General features: G+C 34.7%; 1 protein-coding gene across 6 annotated transcripts in view; it reads left to right on the top strand.

Moving 5' to 3' along the window:
- RhoGEF3 (Rho guanine nucleotide exchange factor 3) overlaps positions 1–19,938 on the top strand; it is a 157,232-nt gene that overhangs the window by 30,807 nt on the left and 106,487 nt on the right. For all 6 annotated transcript variants that reach the window (XM_069056564.1, XM_069056563.1, XM_069056565.1 and 3 more), the window contains 2 exons: positions 11,329–11,736; positions 19,068–19,243. In XM_069056564.1, the coding sequence (XP_068912665.1) occupies positions 11,389–11,736; positions 19,068–19,243 (524 nt within the window). In that variant the 5' untranslated portion in view covers positions 11,329–11,388. The remainder of the gene's footprint in view (positions 1–11,328; positions 11,737–19,067; positions 19,244–19,938) is intronic.

The raw sequence follows: 19,938 nt of genomic DNA, 5'->3' as shown, positions 1-19,938 counted from the left end.
CAGATGTGCTTATTTACATTTACATATTTGCAAGATTGAATTTTCTAGTCAGTAAAGTTCTACATACGAAGGCAACCTGTGTTCAAAAAATGTGTGGTGCTTGCTTTTGTTTCCATTAACTGTTAGATGGAATAGCAGGATCAGCTGTCAAACCACAAAAATTAAACGTCATTTATTCGACGAAGAAATATGTAATAAAAATAATCTTAGCTTATTGCGACAAGCCACGTAGAGATATTTGTCTGACACTTTTAATTATGTCATCAGTTCTTGTTTTAACCCCACCACTTGTCTGTTTTATTGCAACCTTGTCACTTTACGAAATATCGGATGCTTCATTTAATCAACCCAGTTCTGATCCTGGGAGCTATTTGTGAAAATTTTCCATACAATATGATGTAATCGAATATTATTCGATCATAAGAGTTCTTTTTCCGAGGGGAAATATATTAGAAAATGTATAACGTAAAACAGTTTTGTATTTACAGCTTCAGTTAAAGACACGGAGAATATTCTTCTTCTTCTAAATTTTCTATTCTAAATATTATTTTTAAAGTAATTATAAAAATTGATGAAAGCTGAATTGCTTAAACAATCAAGTGTATTATTTATATTTATCTATTATTAAATCGCCTACTCACTAGTTGGCTAACAATTCACGTGTGTTATATTTTTATCACTCCAATTTTTCTACAACTCTCACCAACTGTAGTCGGTGCTTAAATTATTTTTAAACATCTTCCACCTCAGATCAAAATTATTTACATTTTAACGATTTTCTGAAGGTTTTAGTACCACTAATCCAGTATTTGCAAGTAAAAATACTTTTATGCATGACCGTGCGATATATCCTATTTATCTTACTCATTTCAGGCAGGTAATGACTTACTTTACGTGAGCCGTGGCGTAAAATAAAAAGGGGAAAGTTTAAAGTTAATTAAATAAGGTAACTCATATTTAACCCGAGATTTTTCAGAGACGAGAACAAAAATGACGATTGACGCTGTTAATTTTATGTCTGAAAATCTAAAGAACTCATTCTCTCTTCACAAACTATATATTTTCATTTACTTTTTTAAATTATAGATGCGCAAGTTTGACCACGCAATTTCGATTTGTAATTTGGAGATGAAAATGAATATTTAAAGAACATCCAACGCCTCAAAATAGCTTTTTTAATAATTAATGATTACACAAACTCGGCCTACGGCCTCGTTGTGCAAACTTCACTCATACTCGCTGTAATTACGTATGTCTCTATCCCACTTATTGCGTAGTGTAACTATATTAAATTTGTTCGAATAAAAATTTAAATAAATTACGACAAATATAAATGAGAAGTAAAATACGAGTACATGTGATTATATCGGTTATACAAATTTTCATTTTTGCCTTTGAAGTAAATATGTAAAGAAGAAAACGAGGTTAAAATAGTTAGAGAATCATTTAGGACATCGAAATTTGGAACAGGTGGTATATTTAGATCAAAAAGTAAATATGGAAACATGGTATTTTCCGCAACTAACGTCATAAATTCCTTCTGCTGCTGTGCTCGCGACAGAACAGTAATCGACCACATTACAATAGAGAAAATCTTAAAATGGTAATTTCTAGTAAGGAAAATAACGGAATGTCTTTCCGCTAGACCGAAATAAGATATTTTACCCCAATTTCCACGAGGAAAAAATTATGTTGGAATTTCCGGCGGAACTGCCATGAGGATCCAGTAAACTTAGCGAGCTCACAATAAATGACTCAATTTATATTCTCGTATGTACATACGAGAATAAATTTTCGACGGAATAAAAAAGCAACTAATTGATTATTTTCGTATTTTATCGAACTCGGCTGCAACTAACTGCCGACAAAACTTTCACTAAAGAGTCCTGAGAGAGCAGGATTAAGAGACGAAATAAACAGGCGGACGTGCGTGTGGCCCAGGATGCGATAAAATTTAATAAACCGAGTCTGTAATTATTTTATGAATATTTTAGCAGACCTGTGCGGATGGAAATGACAAAAATGTCTGTCCTACTCGTCCTAAAAGTAACCACAGCACACCTTTTTATTTTCAGGATTTCACTACAAGACCTGATATTCCACGCCATTAAATCTGATGCTGTTTTCCCGCCCTGTTGGTGGTGTTATGATGGAAGTATTTTTTTATAGAAAGCAATTTGACACTCGGCCAAGAGTAAATCGTGAAGTGGTGGTGATGCTATTTTTGTTGTGCGAAACGGGGGAGGGATTTAAGACGGTTGAAGTTTAGTCTCGTAAACTTCTTGTAATTTACCTAATATATTCACAGAAGAAAATAAGTCACACTCTGAACTAGTCCTCACTTTGAGTAAAATACGTACTTCGAGTGTTGTGAAGAAATTAAACGCTGAATTAATTGCTGGAAGACTCGAAAGATGATTTCTTAGAAACGCAAAGCAGAAAGTGTGGAGAATCAAATTACAGTTTAGGCTTATCTTTTAGGTATACAATTTTCTGTTGTTTTTATCGTTCAAGTATTTGTTCAATTTGTGCCGTGTTATTTTCTGCAATTAATAAATTACTCTATTCATTCAAACATTGTTTTCTTCAACATTTAATTATACTCTCAAAAATGTACCCTGCCTTTAACTCGTTGTCAATATTTTTTGAGCGAGTCAAATGTAAGGTCATTTGAAGCATTTCTCACAATTTATTTATCAACAATTACACGAAATATTTATCCCTATTAAAAAAGCCTCTAAAAAAACGAAGTAACAAAATGATTATCCAATGTTTACCCGGTGCCACTGTGTTGTCAAAATAAAAAAAGCAAGATGGGCGTTCAACGTTAAAAAGTAAAAGAAGGTCTTTTTGTGCTTCGCCCAGTTGTCTCAATCTCTGGGCACAAAAAGCCTCACTTCTACTCTTAATGATATTGACTATAATTGAAAGCTAAAACAAACAGTGCAGGGCTATAATTTGCCGCTCTACGTTTGTTTAAATGTCAAATTTGACATTATTCGCAGAAACAATAAATTGTGGAAAAAATTTGAAAAAAAGATTGAGGAACCTGTGGGAGGTTCCGTCTTTTTTCACCAACTTGGAATATGTCGGCAAGAAGTTGAGAACTATGCCTCTCGTTGATGTGGTGTGTGTAGGCACAAAAGCTACCTCCTAAGTTGCTCTAGGCTAATGATCCTTTATACCTTTTGTGGGTTTTAGTAAAACGTAATAATTTATCCTCTCGTTGTAACTAATGTTTCCTATTTAATTGTAAAAGCACCATGTCTGCGTTGCGCTGTAACTCGTACATACAAAGGTAGCAATTACTGTTATTAGTACGAAGTGTCAAAATTTTATGAGCTAATCTGAGAAACTGCTCAGTAGCAATATTCCAGATGAAGCGCTCTCATGATGAGAATCGATATTAACCATGTCGTGTGTGTTGGCAAAATGGTGGTGTTGAGATAGTTTAACGTTGTGTAAGGAATCTGTATTACCGATCGCGTTATTGTTGCCGATTCTGATTGACATTTCTCCGAGAAGAGGATTTTTTTGAGATACGTTCCAATTAGAAATGGATCTTCACAGTTTTAATTTTACAACAAGCCTAGTATCCACTCGACAAATTGGCTTAACCGAATTTAATTTTATTTGAACGTGTCAAATTCCCGCTCGACTTTAGAGAAGAAATGTTTTTTCTGGAAACCTCTCGACTTGTAAAGCACTTAACGAAATTGTCACTGCAGAAAAAGTAATTTTTTTATACGTCGTCGTTTGACTCGTCATGTCGAACGGTATGGTTGGTGTTATTTCAACGCTCAGAAATAGATAAAGTCTCGATCAGTCGACGCGTTGTTAAAATAAATTGCCTAATGATTTTATTGTTTTCTTCTTTTCCGAGATTTTTCTGTCGTATCTTCTTGCCGATCACGATATTTCTTTTAAGGGGAGTTTAGTGCCGCACGTGACTAAACTTTTACAGTTGCTCTGCTAACCTTGTCCTGAATGGCTCCTCCTTATTCTTATTCTTTGTTTGTTCTTTATTTTCGTCAATTTTTCTTTATCGCGTCACTGCAACGAGATGTACGACTTCAGTGCTGTCACTAGCAATTTCAACTTAACGTAACCTCCTTAAAGGATGTGACTGTTCTATCTACAGCATTACGTTTGTAAGCGACGTTTCATACACCTGCAAATTCTCTCTAGTTTCACATTCTGTTTGTTTTTGAACCAACCCAAAGATTAATATTTTATTAAGCCTTTATTTATTTAAACTGAAAAATCGAATGACAAGTAAATAATTCAAATGGAAATATTGTCCGTAATTAATTTCTAATTGTGCATGAAAAGATAAAATTCGAAAGAAAGTGTAGGTAAGAGCCTAGAATTTTATCGTCAGGTGCTTGATGTATACAATAAAATTTACATAAAGGTAATCTGTATGCTTTTACTATTGAGTATGTTAAGTGCAAATTTCTACTTTGTCGCTCAGCGTAATTAATACTTCGCTCTTTCCGTTAATTTACTTTAGAAAACAGATTAGGGCACCTGTTATATTCAGTTAAATATATAGAATAAAATTGAACAAAGCTTTGCAAAAATCTTTGCGTGAAAACGATATTTTGTTAAATTGGAAATTTATCTACAGATATTTTTAAATTTAAATTTTCTTCTCTTTTGGGTTGATGTCCCGTATCTAGACCTTTTCTCCTTATTTCATTTTCTTGTCTGTCTTGAGTTATTTTTTGATACTATGTATCCGTAATTGCCTGTATTGGGTATTATATTTTGTACGTTTAAAAGTCAAGAAAGTTATTTTAGCGTTCTAGAACGGTAAGTTGCTATAAAAATGCAATACAAAAATCGACATTATGGCAACATGATGTGAAGGGTAACACATATCACCCTGTTGAAATGTTAATTTTTTCAATAAGTGTAAACTGAATATTATTATAACTTAATCTTTTTCCTGAAAAGATGTACGTTTGAATACCCGGCGCATCCACCCAATTTAGACCCTTAAAGCGTTATTCTTATTCTTTGCTTTTTCCGTTTATCGATTATCCGTGTGTATTAACGCGGATGATTATCGAAATCTTATTATTCGGCTCAGTATGAGAAATTGAATTCGAAACTTGTCATAACATTAATCATCGAACCCGCGCAATGATTCCATTCTTGTAAACATTAATTCCCCCCACGCTCCACTTGGGCAAATTGACATTATTATTGTTTAATCAGTCTCCTGTAACTGGAACCGTTCGGATGTCTATCTAATTCCTATCTAGCGTCGATTTTTTTTCAGTCGTATTGCTACAACCGTGTCGAATCTAAAGTTTTTCACCTCTCCAGAGAGAGACCGAGGAGTAGTTGAAAACTTTCTCACTGACCAAGCCCACTAAAAAAAACTGAAGATCGATATAAGACTGAGAAGACAAAAACTTATCTACTCTTGTCCTTCTAAAAATACGACGGTTGCGATAATGCGAGTTTGGAGGTAACATTTTTCAAACAATTATCCATTCCGCAGTATAATTATGTTTACGGCTGAAACTGAAATACCCTCTGGTGTCGCGTTTAGCTTTAACATTTTCGTTTGAAGTTACAACTCAATAATAAATATTTGCACTCCTAATTGGAGTTTCTTGTAATCTAACAACGTTCATTGCAATTGAAACACACAACCAATAATGCAACTATCTAACTACTAATAATACCGAGTGACTATAAATGATTGAAGGAAAATAGTGGATTGGCAACACTGATGCAGTTGGTAGTGCAAGTCTTCTCGTGCATCATCTGTCAATCATTTCTATTTAGGTTAGGTTAAGTCACGAAGTACATTGTCGATTTAGATGTTTTTGACGTTTGTTTCAATTTTAAAAATTAAGTGTGTCATGCCAACGATGTCGCCAACTAAAGATTTCAAATGTGTTACCAACATAACAAAATAATTTTCAATCATTTATAGTCACTCGGTATAATATAATGTAATTAGAATAACAATTTCAGAGGCCCTGCAACACTGTTATTTTGAAAAGGTTTGTTTTGGTTTCATTTAATTTTGGTAACTGTACGGGTGACTAATTCGCCTTTCTCATTAAATTCTATGGCGTCTTATTTGAAGATTGAACGGACCATTTAAATTCCGAGGTTAGCTTCATTAATTTTGTTACTGATTAAAAGCTGTCTCTAGTAAAGGTTTTAATTTCGAACGTTTTTCGAATTAACGACCCACTTTATTCCTCGAAGTGTACATCGTGGCCGACAAAGTTTAAGACACCATATTTTGATCAAAACAAATCAACGAGTCAACATTTTACATACGCATCACTGTAATAATTAGACATTTATAAATAACTATTTCGTCGTGTTTGGTTTTCGATATTTTATCCTATGTTATTATATTTATTATTATTATTCATTGTCTGGTATTCAACGATAGAATAGAATCCTGGGCTGAGTAGGCGTTGGAAAAATTAAACCGTTTAGAACAGTGTAAGGTTTGAATTTCCCGCCGTTTGACATGAATGACATTTGTTTATGTTTAATCGAGACATAATTGAACATGTTTGTTTTCAGCAAAGGGAGAACAGAAATTGTTAAGTTATTCTATTTTTAATGTAAAACATTGCAAAGAAATAAAAAAGAAAGATTTTCTTGGCTATAATTTTAGGTTAGCTGTCAACATGCTCCAATTAATCTACGCTTTAAAAAAGCACAACAATTGACGGTTTCCAACGCCTCCCGAGCCCAGGATTTCATTTGAACGCGCGATAAAACTAACTCATTTAAGAAAAAACTTCTGTCAGATAAAAATTACATTGTTTAAGTATATTCCTCAAGCTTATTAAAAAATATATTTGCCATACTTTTATTACGATCATAAGGTTTATTGTATTGCAGTGAATAAAAAATGGTCATAAATTCTCACAACATGCGAGATCTGTAAAAACCTATTCAATTGTTATTGACAAATAAAACACAATTCGGAAAAAAAAATTATTCGGGAAAAGTCACTCTAAAGTTTAAACAATAAATTGAGATCAAAACGATTTTTTAGTGTATGCCACCTTCAACATGAAAAATATTTCAAGAAGGATTTCCCTTGCCATTCAACGTGGAAACGCTGCAAGCATTCGGGGCACTTTTCCAGATTCCGCATTATTATCGGAAATTTTCGCATTGTAAATTAAAAATGTTATTTTATGTTAAATTTTAATAAATAACTTTGTTTGTGTTTTTAATGAAAAAGTGAATGTTTTAAATAGTTCCTAGGTAGAGGAAGTACAAGAAAAGGTAGTAAGTGAGGGGCTCACGTTTCATTAATAATGCGGTCAATTTTATGGATAAAAAAATGCGGGTGAGGCCCTCATTGTTAACGAACGTCGGTTTTCATTATCTATCGACCCGTGAATGAAATACGTTTCATCACGTTTATAAACAATCACACCCTTTTTATCTCTTATGCTTAGCTAAACAGCTTCATTATTGAAATATTGCCGAATTTAACACTTTTTCTGGCATTTTGTACGGCTCGAACTTCTCAACCGTGTCATGCGTGTAATCAACAGCCGAAGCAGATAGACGGTCGTTGGGGGATTAATCTGACATGAATATTTCAAGGCAATAGACAAATCCGACGGGAAATTTAACCGAGCGACCCCATTCAAGTATGTGTTCAAGAAATAATAAACCATCGGGAGAAACTTAACTAGGCACGCTTCGACTTTAACAATTCTTCCAGGCACGGAGTCCAACTTTTCCAGTTTCATAATGCATAAGTTTTTATTGTGTTTTTACGATTGATATTAAACTGTCGAAACGACTCTGAAAATATCGAAATTTTTATTGCCTATCGAAACTGACGTTTAAAATGAATATCGGTTTGGAAGACTTAGTGGTTAAGGTGAAGTTACAGTGAAACGACAAATTGTGCGAACGATCTTAATGCTATTGCTATTCAGCCAATCGCGTCCATTTGTAAGTGATAATGTCTGAATGTCTTTCTTTTAATGAGAGAAATTTGTCGTTTTTAAAAATCAGTTTGCATCTTCTCGAATTAATCGTTTTCGATGAATAAATTTCTTTAGAAATTGTGCGACAGATGTTCCAGTCAGTTATAAATTCCTTCATTAATCATTAAATTGGTAGCCCTTCTACCGAATTAAATCTAGCAATAACTTTTATTATTGATTTAATTTAGAAACCTTCAACTGAAAAGTTAGAAATCTTAATCAAACATTTTTTGTTGTTCCATTTTAAATAATAAAAAAATATACAAAACTATTATTTTTAATTAATGCCTCGTAAAAATACATTATGTATTTCACTTTCGCGATGGCGACATTGAGATTGGGTGAAGTCCCGGCTTAAACCCAATCTGTTCTAATTAAAAATGAGACCATTGTCAGAAAGTGTAAAATCCGGTGTCCAGGTTAAAAGTGTATTTCGCGATAAAATCGTGAAGAGACGTTGTAAAACGTTACGATGAAATTTTGCGCAGCTTTATTGATTTTATTATCATTACAGTCTTCTATTACACGAGCTGACTAACGAATTTGAAAAACGAAAATTTCAACATCTCGCAAGAAAACCGCATCGGCATTCTGTTTTAATGATGAAGGAATCGATAGAGTAAATATGAGCCGCATCGTTTTTAACTGTCGTTTTGTTTTCTATTTTGCGCAAGTTTAATCCCTACTGGAATTGGTCGTTTCCAACAGTATCGACTGAACAGTGAAACATTATTTTCATTTTAACCAAATCCAATTCACACATGAATACATGTTCTAGGGGGGGCTATCTAATAAGTCGTGTTTTATAACTTTCCTCCACGACCATTAGTGAATACATAGTATATTCTGCAACAAGGACCAGGAAGTATGAATCAAAAACAATTAAATCTGAACAATTTTTGTTTATTTCACTTAAAACTTGTCACAAAACAATTTGGACGCCGCATTGATATCTGATACTGACAGTTTTGAAATCCATGGCAATCTATCTATTTCGTTGTGCATAATTATAGAATATTCATTCTGTCACTTGTTATGGAATGAAAATACAGGGTCATTATAAATGATTGTCCCATCGTAGTAGGCGTTGGTGGCTTAGTTGAATGTGCCGCAAGCTTCATAATGTGAGTGAGACTAGTATCGCCGGTAGGTGGCGCTACTTGCGGTAGTGGAAATCTGTCTACTAGTTTGTCTAACGTTGCGAGGCTAGCGGCACATCCAAAATTTGTGTGGGTTTTCAACGCCCACTGCGATGGGACAATCATTTATAATGACCCTGTATGTACATGCAAAACACATAAGAAGCAAGTGTTTCAGAATAAATATTCTATCTCAAGAGTGAGACTTTTTACTTTCTATTATTAAAAATGATTTCGGAATTATTACATTATTTAATTGTTTAATACATTCTCTTCACCAGTTCTTTAAGACAAAACAACTAAAAAAAATAGGTTTAAGAAGAAACTTATTAAAAATGTATTCCCTTATTATAATGTAAAAGTAATATCGACATCCAGAATATTTTATTCAGTCGAAGTACGAAAGGAATTTTCTAACCAGAATACGAAGAGTTTACATTTAACATTTAATTCTGATGGGGAAGACGCTTAAGAATTCCACGTAAATTGTAAAACTGGAGTCAACACCGAGAACCAAATCGGTCGAATGCGTCGCGTGCCTCATTTCCAATTAATTTTAGGACTAATTAAGCTCGCAGAACACAACAATCAAAAAATTCTTTCAATTTCTTGTTTTCAAATCAGAACGTTATTAATTTCCATCTTTTCAGTTGGCCTTTTTATGACTAACGAGCCGTTTGTTATAAAGGAACTTACTTTACGTTAACTGTTTGAATTTTGTTTCGAATTTAAAATGAACCTCTGCGAATCCGTAAGTGAATTTATTTTTTTTAACTACCGCATAAATAAACGTAAATGCTCGTGCGCATCAGGTGGAGTTCACTTGAAGAACGTAACAGAATAACTGTTTGCTTTAATCTTACTCCCGTTTAGGACTGTCTTCCGTCTTCGGCAAGTTGAGGACGCCGTTTCAGATATCTGAAAAATAAAAAAAAATTGTTTCGCTTGATTAAAACGTATACTGTTCATAACAGAATACCCTTATATTACATTTGCATATTCATCGAGGTTTCGGATATATTCTTGGGGCTATTCTGCAACACCTGCATTACCATATTTCAATTCAGTCGAATAGTTCACACGTTTGGTGAGGAGCAAGATTTTGTCAAAAACATTAAATCGGGCTTAATTTTGAATAAATTGCTTTTGAGGATGAAGTTTTTATTTCTCGAATCCAGTCCCGTGTTTAAGAAGAGAGAAAAGGTCCGCCATAAATTTTGCGTTCTTTTGTCGTGGCTGATTTTTCCTTACAATTCGGTAAATTAGCAGCTACTTATCTCGGAACGGAGAATGCTTTCCAATGAGGATGACAATGACGGGAATTATTTTAAAAGGTTTCCGCGCAATACAGACTGGAATGTGGGTTTTAATTAAGAGATTTATCTTTTTACGGTTCTCCTCTTTATTGTTCATTATTATTCATTCGAAATTGTTAGGCCTAACAAGGACGTTTTAGGTATTATCGAGAACGAGTAAGTGCGTCCGTAAATTCTCAACAAAGTTGGTCGCTACTGGGAGTCGAGGCGGAGTTCAGAAACTTTTAAAGACATAATATAAATATTCCTGGGAAAAATAGGTAAATGTATCCGCTCAAACTTTGACGTTATCTGGAACGGTTATGAAGACTGAAACCGTTGTTGTGCTAGAATTTGTCGAAGAGCTTCTTAACGTCTTAAACAGTATCAATCTGTGTGGTTTTAAAGAGTCTTGAAACTTTTTTCAGAAGCTCGACGTGCGGATAAGTACATTCGAAGTGAAAGCATGCAGAAAACGAGTGAAATGACCATCCGGAGTTTTTTAGAGTGACGTTTTAATTAAACTGCCCACAAGCCTCCACTCGTAAGATAATTAAACAATTCGTTCTCGCTTGATATGTCAGTGTCCAATTAAAGCTAAAAGAGGCGTTTTTTAAAACGTATAATTATGCATTTACAAGCTCTATCCGGGATTTATCTCTCACAAATAATTTCATTAAAAGCCATAACAAAGTTACTGGCTCCACCTCCTCTTCAAGCTGATGAATGGAGGAACGAGTCCGGTGGAAAAAAAAAACGCTAATCCGATTTAAACAGTAATAAATAACAATCGATTACGTGCCGCGTCTTGAACATCCTCTAAATGCAAATGGGAAATTCAAATTGTGCATTTATAAAACGCAAATCCCACCTAAATTGAATTTAATTTCGCAGATGTCTGACGAAGTCGAGCCAGAAAAACACGACGTGAAGTAGGGAGCGAAAAAGATCAAAATGAGCAGGGACGAGGTGCACATCCGCGACCGTCTGCTCCTCTTGGCGGAATGCTCAAATCCCCACAAGCCCTTCAACGTGAAGAGAAAGTCGACGCTGACGAAGCAAGGCTCCAAGAGCGGGCCCAAGCTGAGCGTCCAGGACTTCGTCCGAATGGATCCCGGCTACACTCCCGACATCGAACATTTGGTGTTTCCCGCGAGGAAGAGGAATCCTCAACAGGTGGCGCCGCTCAACCCGCCATCGGGGAAGACGCGCTCCCGATTGGCGGAGATGTTCGCGTTGAGCAGACACCTGCAGCAGAGGTCGGCCGACAGGGACTCGAAGACGAGGAATCCGACAGTTAACGTGAGTATTTACATTGACTGTGCGAACATTTTCTTTCGTTCTTCCAAATTGGTCAAATTTCGGGTGGACCACGTGCACGTTCAAATCCGAAAATGGTGTGTTACGGTAAGACGTATCGATTTGGTGAGGTCGATGTCGTCATTGACCGTGCTTATTAATCCATACATGAACGTATCTGAAAAAACTCGAACAAAAAACGCATAAGGTCAGAGGCGGATTATTTATAGTTGGCCTTTCAACGAACCCCACAAACACGCTAGTAGTATGTAAAGTGTTACTTCTAGACCAGTAAAAATTTGAGAAATGAATTCCATGTTTTCTAGTGATATTACAATAGTTTTCACTAAATTACAAAAAAAAAGTGTGTGTGCTTAAGACCGCACGACAGAAGTGAAAACTTCTATGATGCTCGTAATTGATTTTAAGTAATAATAATATGTACCTACTTGGAGGAATAAGGAGCAAGGCATAAATAATTAATATTATTTAAATCCAATGCTGTTTTTAAATAAACATAAAAAATCTGTATTTTTCAATAGAAACTGCAAATACGACCGCTTTTAGAGGTACACTCTGGCAAAATTTGTGAGGTTAGGTTTGGATGTTTACGTTTTATGTTTTTGACGATGGTATTGAACACAACACAAGTTTTCATAGCAATACCAATACCCTGTATTATGATAGTTTGTCCATTTTCCTCTTCACATTTTGCTACACAAATTTTTCCAATAGATGAATTGTTGAAGCCATATAATTGAGAATTACGTATTAAATCCTACATTCATCCGTAAACTTAGTTACAATATTTGTCGTGTCTTTATCGTTTATATTATATAAAACTATACAGGGTATTTCACGAGTGATAATAAGTCTGACGGAATAATAAATTCAACCCACATTACATTTTCAAAAAAAGCCGGACATTTTAATGACAGTAGCCAGCTTTTTTCGGAAATATAGTGTGGGTTGCATTTTAAATTACGTCAGGCTCATTATCGCTCCTGAAATATCCTGTATATATATACAGTTACTCCTGCAGCTCTGCACTGAGGTCAGTCAGGTCACAGCACAACGTACAATGAAAATTTAAAATTGACAAGTGACGCACAGTTGATTGTTTTTCGCTCGCTCCGCTAAAAACTCGACTCCCTTGATTTTAGCTGGCCGTGTCGTGCTGCGAACGATTTTCGCTGAGCTACGAACGATTTTACCGTGTCGCATGAAACTAATTCACTGCCTGGGAATAAAATGTATGTGGCGCGCCTAAAGAAGTTTTCACTTCAAAAATTGTATCAACCTTCGCGTTTGATATAATTAAATCGTATATTTTTTTAAATGGTTAAATGATTTTCGCTGAGCTGCGAACGATTTTCCGATTTTAGCTTGTGCTGCGAACGATTTTACCGTGTCGCGTGAAACTTCACACTTCCAAAAAAAAAACAAGAAACCATCTTCTGTAGAAGAATGTTATCCATTCCACCAGAGCATTTCTAGACCACAAATGAGGAAACTAAAAAATGCCAAAAACAACCTAAAAGTACTCTAAAAGTGCTGGGAGTGTTCATAGATCCGGATCTCCCAAAAAAACCTTTATTGTAACAATGGAGTCTCCGATTGTGCTGATGGATTGTTATGTCTTGCTCTTGGATTGTCTTTGTAGCTCTTCTGAATACGATGCTGCCTAACTGTATCTATCACCTAGTACAACTTAGATTTAGTTTCGTCAGCCATTATGTGTCTTTGGAGTCACAATACTGGGAATTATTTAATAAGGATTTATTAAAAGTGAGTTTATTTTTAATGTTACAAAAAGAAGAATGTACATAGTTATTACGAATGTTTCTTACGTCGTAGTTGCTTCTGACATTTTCCGCCAACAATACACAAAGTAACTATGCTATATTAAACGTAATTTGTTGTGATTACTTGGTTGCCTAAACACAAGGAGCTTAAGGTAATTTAAAATAACAAAAAATGTAACAAATAATTGAAATTATTTTCAAACATGTCTTACCACATTTTCTTACCAATCTTGCATCAGTGATGTCTAATTTCTTCCGATAGTGTTTATTAAACAGTCATCTCAATTTTAATTTTAATTTTCCTTACACGCAACGCCTAACATAACCTGTTTTGTTTGACATTTTGTTGATCCACGTTTTATTGTGAAAAACTGTTTTTGTGAGTTCCCTGTTGGGCTAATTTTGCAAAAGTTATTGTTTCAGTGATTTTAACAGTTATGAAAAATACGATTGGGGTCCTCGCCTTCGGCTCAGACGCCCAACTTCCGTATTCGTGATTAAATGCACTACTTTGCTCACTTGTATTGAAAATAGCTATTAAAGAGCTAAAAATTGGTTATATTGAATGCCAAAAGAAGCACCAGTCAAATGTCACACGTGATGCTGCTGTCAATAAACGACTATTTTAACTCGTGAGTCACAGCACTCACAGCTTGCTGTGTGAGGGACAACAAATCACAAACTACTCTGATACATATTTATGGGAGATGATAATTGATAACTTAATTTTCTTTCTGCTCGTAACTAGGAAAGTTGATTTGGAAACCAGTAAAAAGTGATGTTATTAGATATAATTTCCATACTTTCAAATGCGACAAATCCACTTTGAACGTACTGTTATTCGGTAATGGCAAACAGGCATGTTTATGACAAAAATAAAAGAAAAACGTTCTTCAGTACATAATGGGAAATCTTTTATCTAAATTAAGAAAATATACTTGTTCTCGTAAACTTTATGACAAAATCTGAAACAACAATTTACTTTTTAAAGGACTACCTTCGAGTTTTTTATGTACGTAAATGTATTTCTTTTGTAATTTTCCAGCAACTTTCGGCATTCACATAAACGATAAAATCTGACGAACCTCACATTCGTTAATCAATTAAATAATAAACAGAACTGATATTCTCATATCCTTTTCGTTCGTGTAATTTTTATTTTACTTTCTGAAAATCTTGAATAACGAAGATATTCAGAGCAATTTTAAATGACAATCTCGAAACTCATCGAGAAAATTTGAAAATGATGTGTCGACGTGTTCCCAGTATTAAGATTTGACGGTTAAAATGCCACTGACGGCACTTTTACCCTCACTGGCGGTAAATTATATGAGTATGATTTGTAGAGAGCGGAAAAAAAAGATCATTAATCTCGTTTTTTTTTTAATGTAAATAACGGTTTCCCCAAGTTTAGCGTCAGCGTATCCTGCTTCGTGAAAAATCGATGTACAATCGAAATCCCATCCAATAATAAAGTAATAAATCATATTTTAATACAAGTTGTTTAATCCGATACGGCTGGGAGGGATTTATCATGACACAAAATGTTAATGGCCATGGCCGGATTGATTACATCCATTATACAAAAAGGTCCCAACTGGAAACAGTACTAGCGTAGTTATAAGTAGAACTGTGATAACTCACCAGTAATGATTTAATTTGAATGTTCGCTGTAGAACATTCTACTAAATATTCTAAAAAGCATTTGTTTTTTACTTTTAAAAATATAATTACATAAACATTTTTGTTTTTTACTATATTTTCCAAATGGATTACAAAAATAACAAAGTGTAATTTTTGAACTTGATATAGATAGGGCGACAGTACATTGCTAGTTGTTACTATACCTGGCGTATTTGTTTATTAATTCTGTTATTTATGCAGTATTTTACACGATATAAAAAATTAATTTGTCAACTGATTTTTGAAATTTTTTGTAACTTATATGCGTTCTAAGACACAAGAGATACGTATTTCACACACATATAGTTATTTATGCAACAAGTGCAAAAAGTGAAAGATTATTGCACGCGACGTGAAAATTGTCCCAAGAGCCGCAGGCGAGTGGGACAACACGTCAAGTGTTTTTTTTCTACGATCGAACAAAAAAAAATGAGAAAAACAACGATAAACAACAGTTCAGTCCTGTACGTCGTGTGTGTGAAAAATGCAATAAACACTCACTTTTTGCACGATCGTAGACAGACTGTTGACAGATGCGTGCAATAAAGACTTTATTGCACTAGTGCAATTAAGAGGCACTTTTTCCACTAAAAACACTTTTTGCACGATCGTAGAAAAAATTAATAAGAGTTGAGAGTAATCTACAAAATTTTATTTTTGATAATTTTTTTTATCAACGTTTGTTTGAATACCGGATAAATAATGAAAAGTTATATTTATAAATTTATTATTTATTTTGACGCCAACGAAATATGTTTGTATAAGAAAGGAGAAAAAGCCAGCATTCCAGGGCTTGTTCAGTTCAATATTACAACCCTCCTTTTTTGTATTAAGTGAAGCTTTTTTAAAAAGGGCTCGTTTAAAAGTCCAACGTATACGAAGAAAAAATTAAACAATGCCCCAAGGAGTCAGATATTCTTGTCTTGTCTAGTCTACTGCATCTTTGTTTATTTTGTAAGGTTCGCCATGAAGAAAACGGAAAGGTGTAACAAATGTCAAGTTTACTATTTAATGTAATAATGATGACGATATGAGTTGTCAAAAAAGAAGAGACAAAAGAAAATCCTGCTCCACGTGCTGTGATTTTGATTGAGGGTTAGCGGGTTGAACGTGTTAATAAGTAAGAAGAATTTGATATAAGAATTTTCTTCAAGGATAAATACATTCAATTCATGCCGTGGTATTGTTGTCCTTACAACAAAAATATTGCCTTTAAGACGTAATATATTTTCATCATTTCTGCTAAAAAAGGAAAAGTGAATAGGTTTATGTGAACCTAAAGAACGTAAGTTATGTTTCTATACAAAAAGATTTAATAGCCTAAGAAATACGTCTTGAGTTTGAATCACGGTCGTAATTCTCGAATGGTAATTTGAACAAACCAAGATGCCTTATCTCGTCATAAAAATAAATTATATTTTGGAATTTATTTCAGAATTTAAATCGATTTAATTTTCTTATGATTATCACGTCGGAATAAAATAATACTTATTCATATTATTTTTACAAAAATGAAAATAATTGATTTATTATGTATGATCACAAATACGAGTTTAAGGAAATTTATTTCGGAGCCAATCTAAATTAAAAACCAACTCAAGAAATTAAAAGACATATATTTTATAATGTGCAAAAGATGTATGATTCGTAAAAAAATATTTGAATAGAGACGATAAAATAAACTGTTTACCTGAGTAATCCGAGTATTTAAAATGGTTATTTACGCAACAAGTGCGATAATAATGTTAGAGTACGCGTTGTTGAGTAGAAAATAAAAATTCAATTCAAGTTAAAGTAGAAATAGGCTCTGATTGCTTTCCACTATGTAGCTAAACGATTTTTAAAAATTTTCGTTTTTGTGAAAATTTGGGAAGAGGAATGAGTTCTTTAGATAAAGATCGGCCTTAAAATTCGTTGCTACTAGCTTGTTTAATTATTTTTAATTTTTCCCATTATCTATTATGTACACGGAGTGCCTTATGACATTTATTACCGCACGGCGTGCGGTAAATGAAGCTATTACCCGTCTGAAATGAGTGCGATAAATAGAATATGTCGCACGGTTGTATAAAAAACGTCAACAACGAGGTTCGTGATTGATGAAAATCTCCTTTGCTAAATTATTTCACTTAAAAATATGATCTACACTAAATTTCCAGAGAACATGCTGTGCATTAATTTTTTGTTCATTTTAAAAATCGGTCGTTTAATAACTTCGACGATATTAAATCTTAGATTCCGGCGCTCTTTCACAAAGGATAATAAATGTTGCTTTTTCTGGGTGGCTTCTTCGATCCCATTTAATAGGTCTTTGGGAAAATCGTTGTCTTGGCACCCACTTCAAAGGATTGTATCCAGAATGATGAATGTAATATTTTTTCGTCGATTTATCAACGAGTTGAAACAGTCGAGTATTTGTACAAGTTTTGATTCAGTTCAATCGAACATTTCCACGTTAGTATTTAAGAAAAGCCACGAATTGAATAAAGCGAGTAGTTAAACCGTATTAAAGAGAACTTTATGAAACGCCCTCGCTGACGCATCAAAACTGTACGCTTCTGTTTAACATCGAATGATATTAAACCAGCGATATTTACCGAAAATAACATCAATAGTATCTTTGTTCTGTTTGATGTGTACCTTATAAACAGCCCCAATATGGGGTTCGGTAAATGAACCTGTAATAAACTTTGTATTTTACGCACAACTTAAAAGTTTCTCATATTGTTTCGCATAATTAAAATTAAACTAGGGCTTTTGTTGTGGGAGACATTTTGTGTGATGTGGGTCGATCGTAACGAAATTTTAATGTTCAAAGGCTGTAAATAATTAAGTAAGGGAAAAATGTTTAAGTTGATTAATTTACTGTTTCGTAAAGTATCAGTACTCGTCCACAGGAAAATTCCATTGTAGTGCGCGAAATCGATGTTTGCGCACTAATAGTAGTGCGGGCGATTTTGAAGCACTAGTGCGCGAAATCGACGTTCACGCACTAGTGCGAATTTTTTCGGATGACTTTGAAGCATTCGCCTTTTTGAGAAATCTGCAAATAATTTGACTTGATAATAATTCTGGTTTACAAAATGCAATTTCTCCAATTTGGATGATGAAAATTTCGAAAGAGTGGAAATAAATCGCTATTAATTCGATTGACCCTTTGGCAAGCGCCATCATATTCACAAAGGCTATGCGACAAATCAGACATAATGTTCGTTTCAAAAAATACTGTACGAACTTGGATGCGAGAAGACATATTCGACACATTCGCGCAAATGGAGCACTCGCTCCTTCGTCGCTCGTGCCTCAAATAATGCGCTCATGCGCGAAAAATGTCTTCTCGCACTCATTTCGTAAATAACTATTTATCATACTTTGAAAGTAAACTGATAGAAAGTGTTTTAAAAATATGCCAAAAACAATAATTTAATAAACCAACGGCCACTTGTGATGGGCGAAATTCCTCAAAGTTTTTTGTACCGAAACATTTATAAAATAATTTTCTGTGCGGGAATCGGTGAGATTAGGAGTCCTGGCGAGGATGACATCTCATGAAGTATCAGATCAAATAAATCCAAGTCTGAACGAAGTTTAATTGTTTCGTACGCTTAGGTGAAATCCGTGATCGCGTCTGCAAAACCACGCAGTCTTCCACTTAAGCGCAGACCCACGTCAAAAACAGATTTCAACCTGTCCCAACTTTGAAATACAGAGTCTTCAGGAGGCGCACCTGGATCCGGCCGAACGCTTTGAAGATGAAACGTGCGTTTCCAACCGTTGGTTGGTCGAAGTTTTCGGTTTTTGTTTTGACAAGAAACCGGAGTTCAATTAAAGTCGATCTGTTTGCAGAGGAGCGTGGACAGCGTGATGGAGCCCAGATCGGGCGTCAGCGCGGCCCCTCCGGCGGGGACCCGTTCCACGGACACTTCGAGGAGGTGGGTGTCCGCTGCAGAAGAACCGGTCCGACAGAACTCCAACACCACGAGGATCAGTCCCGCCGCGGAATCTGACATGGCCGCAGCTAGGTGAGTTCTTGTCGGTGGTGGTGTTTGCGCAATTCCTTCGTTCGGAAACGGAAATCTAACTAGTGTCAATACCGAAGGAACGGATTATTTTTTTCCGTGGTGTTGTTAGCGCCGATCAAATATTTGTTTAATTCTTATTGCGGACCGAAGGCGGACAATCTAATAGAAAATGATCGTAAATGGAAAAACTTTCGGAGAAAATTACGTGGAGCAAGTGTGCCTCGTGTTTCACTTTTACTCTCGAATTCATCCTTTCGTCTTTACTTCAATTGGAAGTTAATTACGCTGTGCGAAGGTTTCACTTTTTCTATAATCTTGTACAAATTTTTTCCCAATTACAAGGTGTAGAAATCGCACATCCATTAAAACTTTCCTCAAATTAAAAGAGCTTCTGGTAAACAAGCTATCACACATTTTATTTTTATGGTTTTACTATTCTACAAAACACCCTGTAAACTCACTTTCTGCTACACTTTTAAACACACTAGTCCCCACTAAACACGGATATTTATTTTTAATCATATTTCATTTATTTTTTTATTACAAGCTTAGGTATTTTGCTATTGGTATTCAATTGGGTTAGCTTTATTTTGCATCGTCGCCTCTGAACAGACAATTATACAAAATGTGTTATTACTAACTCTATTTTTTAATCAAAGAACCACAACACCGCAATTTACACCCAAAATAGAGCT

This window comes from Tenebrio molitor, chromosome 8 (genome assembly GCF_963966145.1).
Source record: "Tenebrio molitor chromosome 8, icTenMoli1.1, whole genome shotgun sequence".
NCBI classification, from domain to species: Eukaryota; Metazoa; Arthropoda; class Insecta; order Coleoptera; family Tenebrionidae; genus Tenebrio; species Tenebrio molitor.
This window is presented reverse-complemented; position numbering and strand designations above follow the sequence as displayed.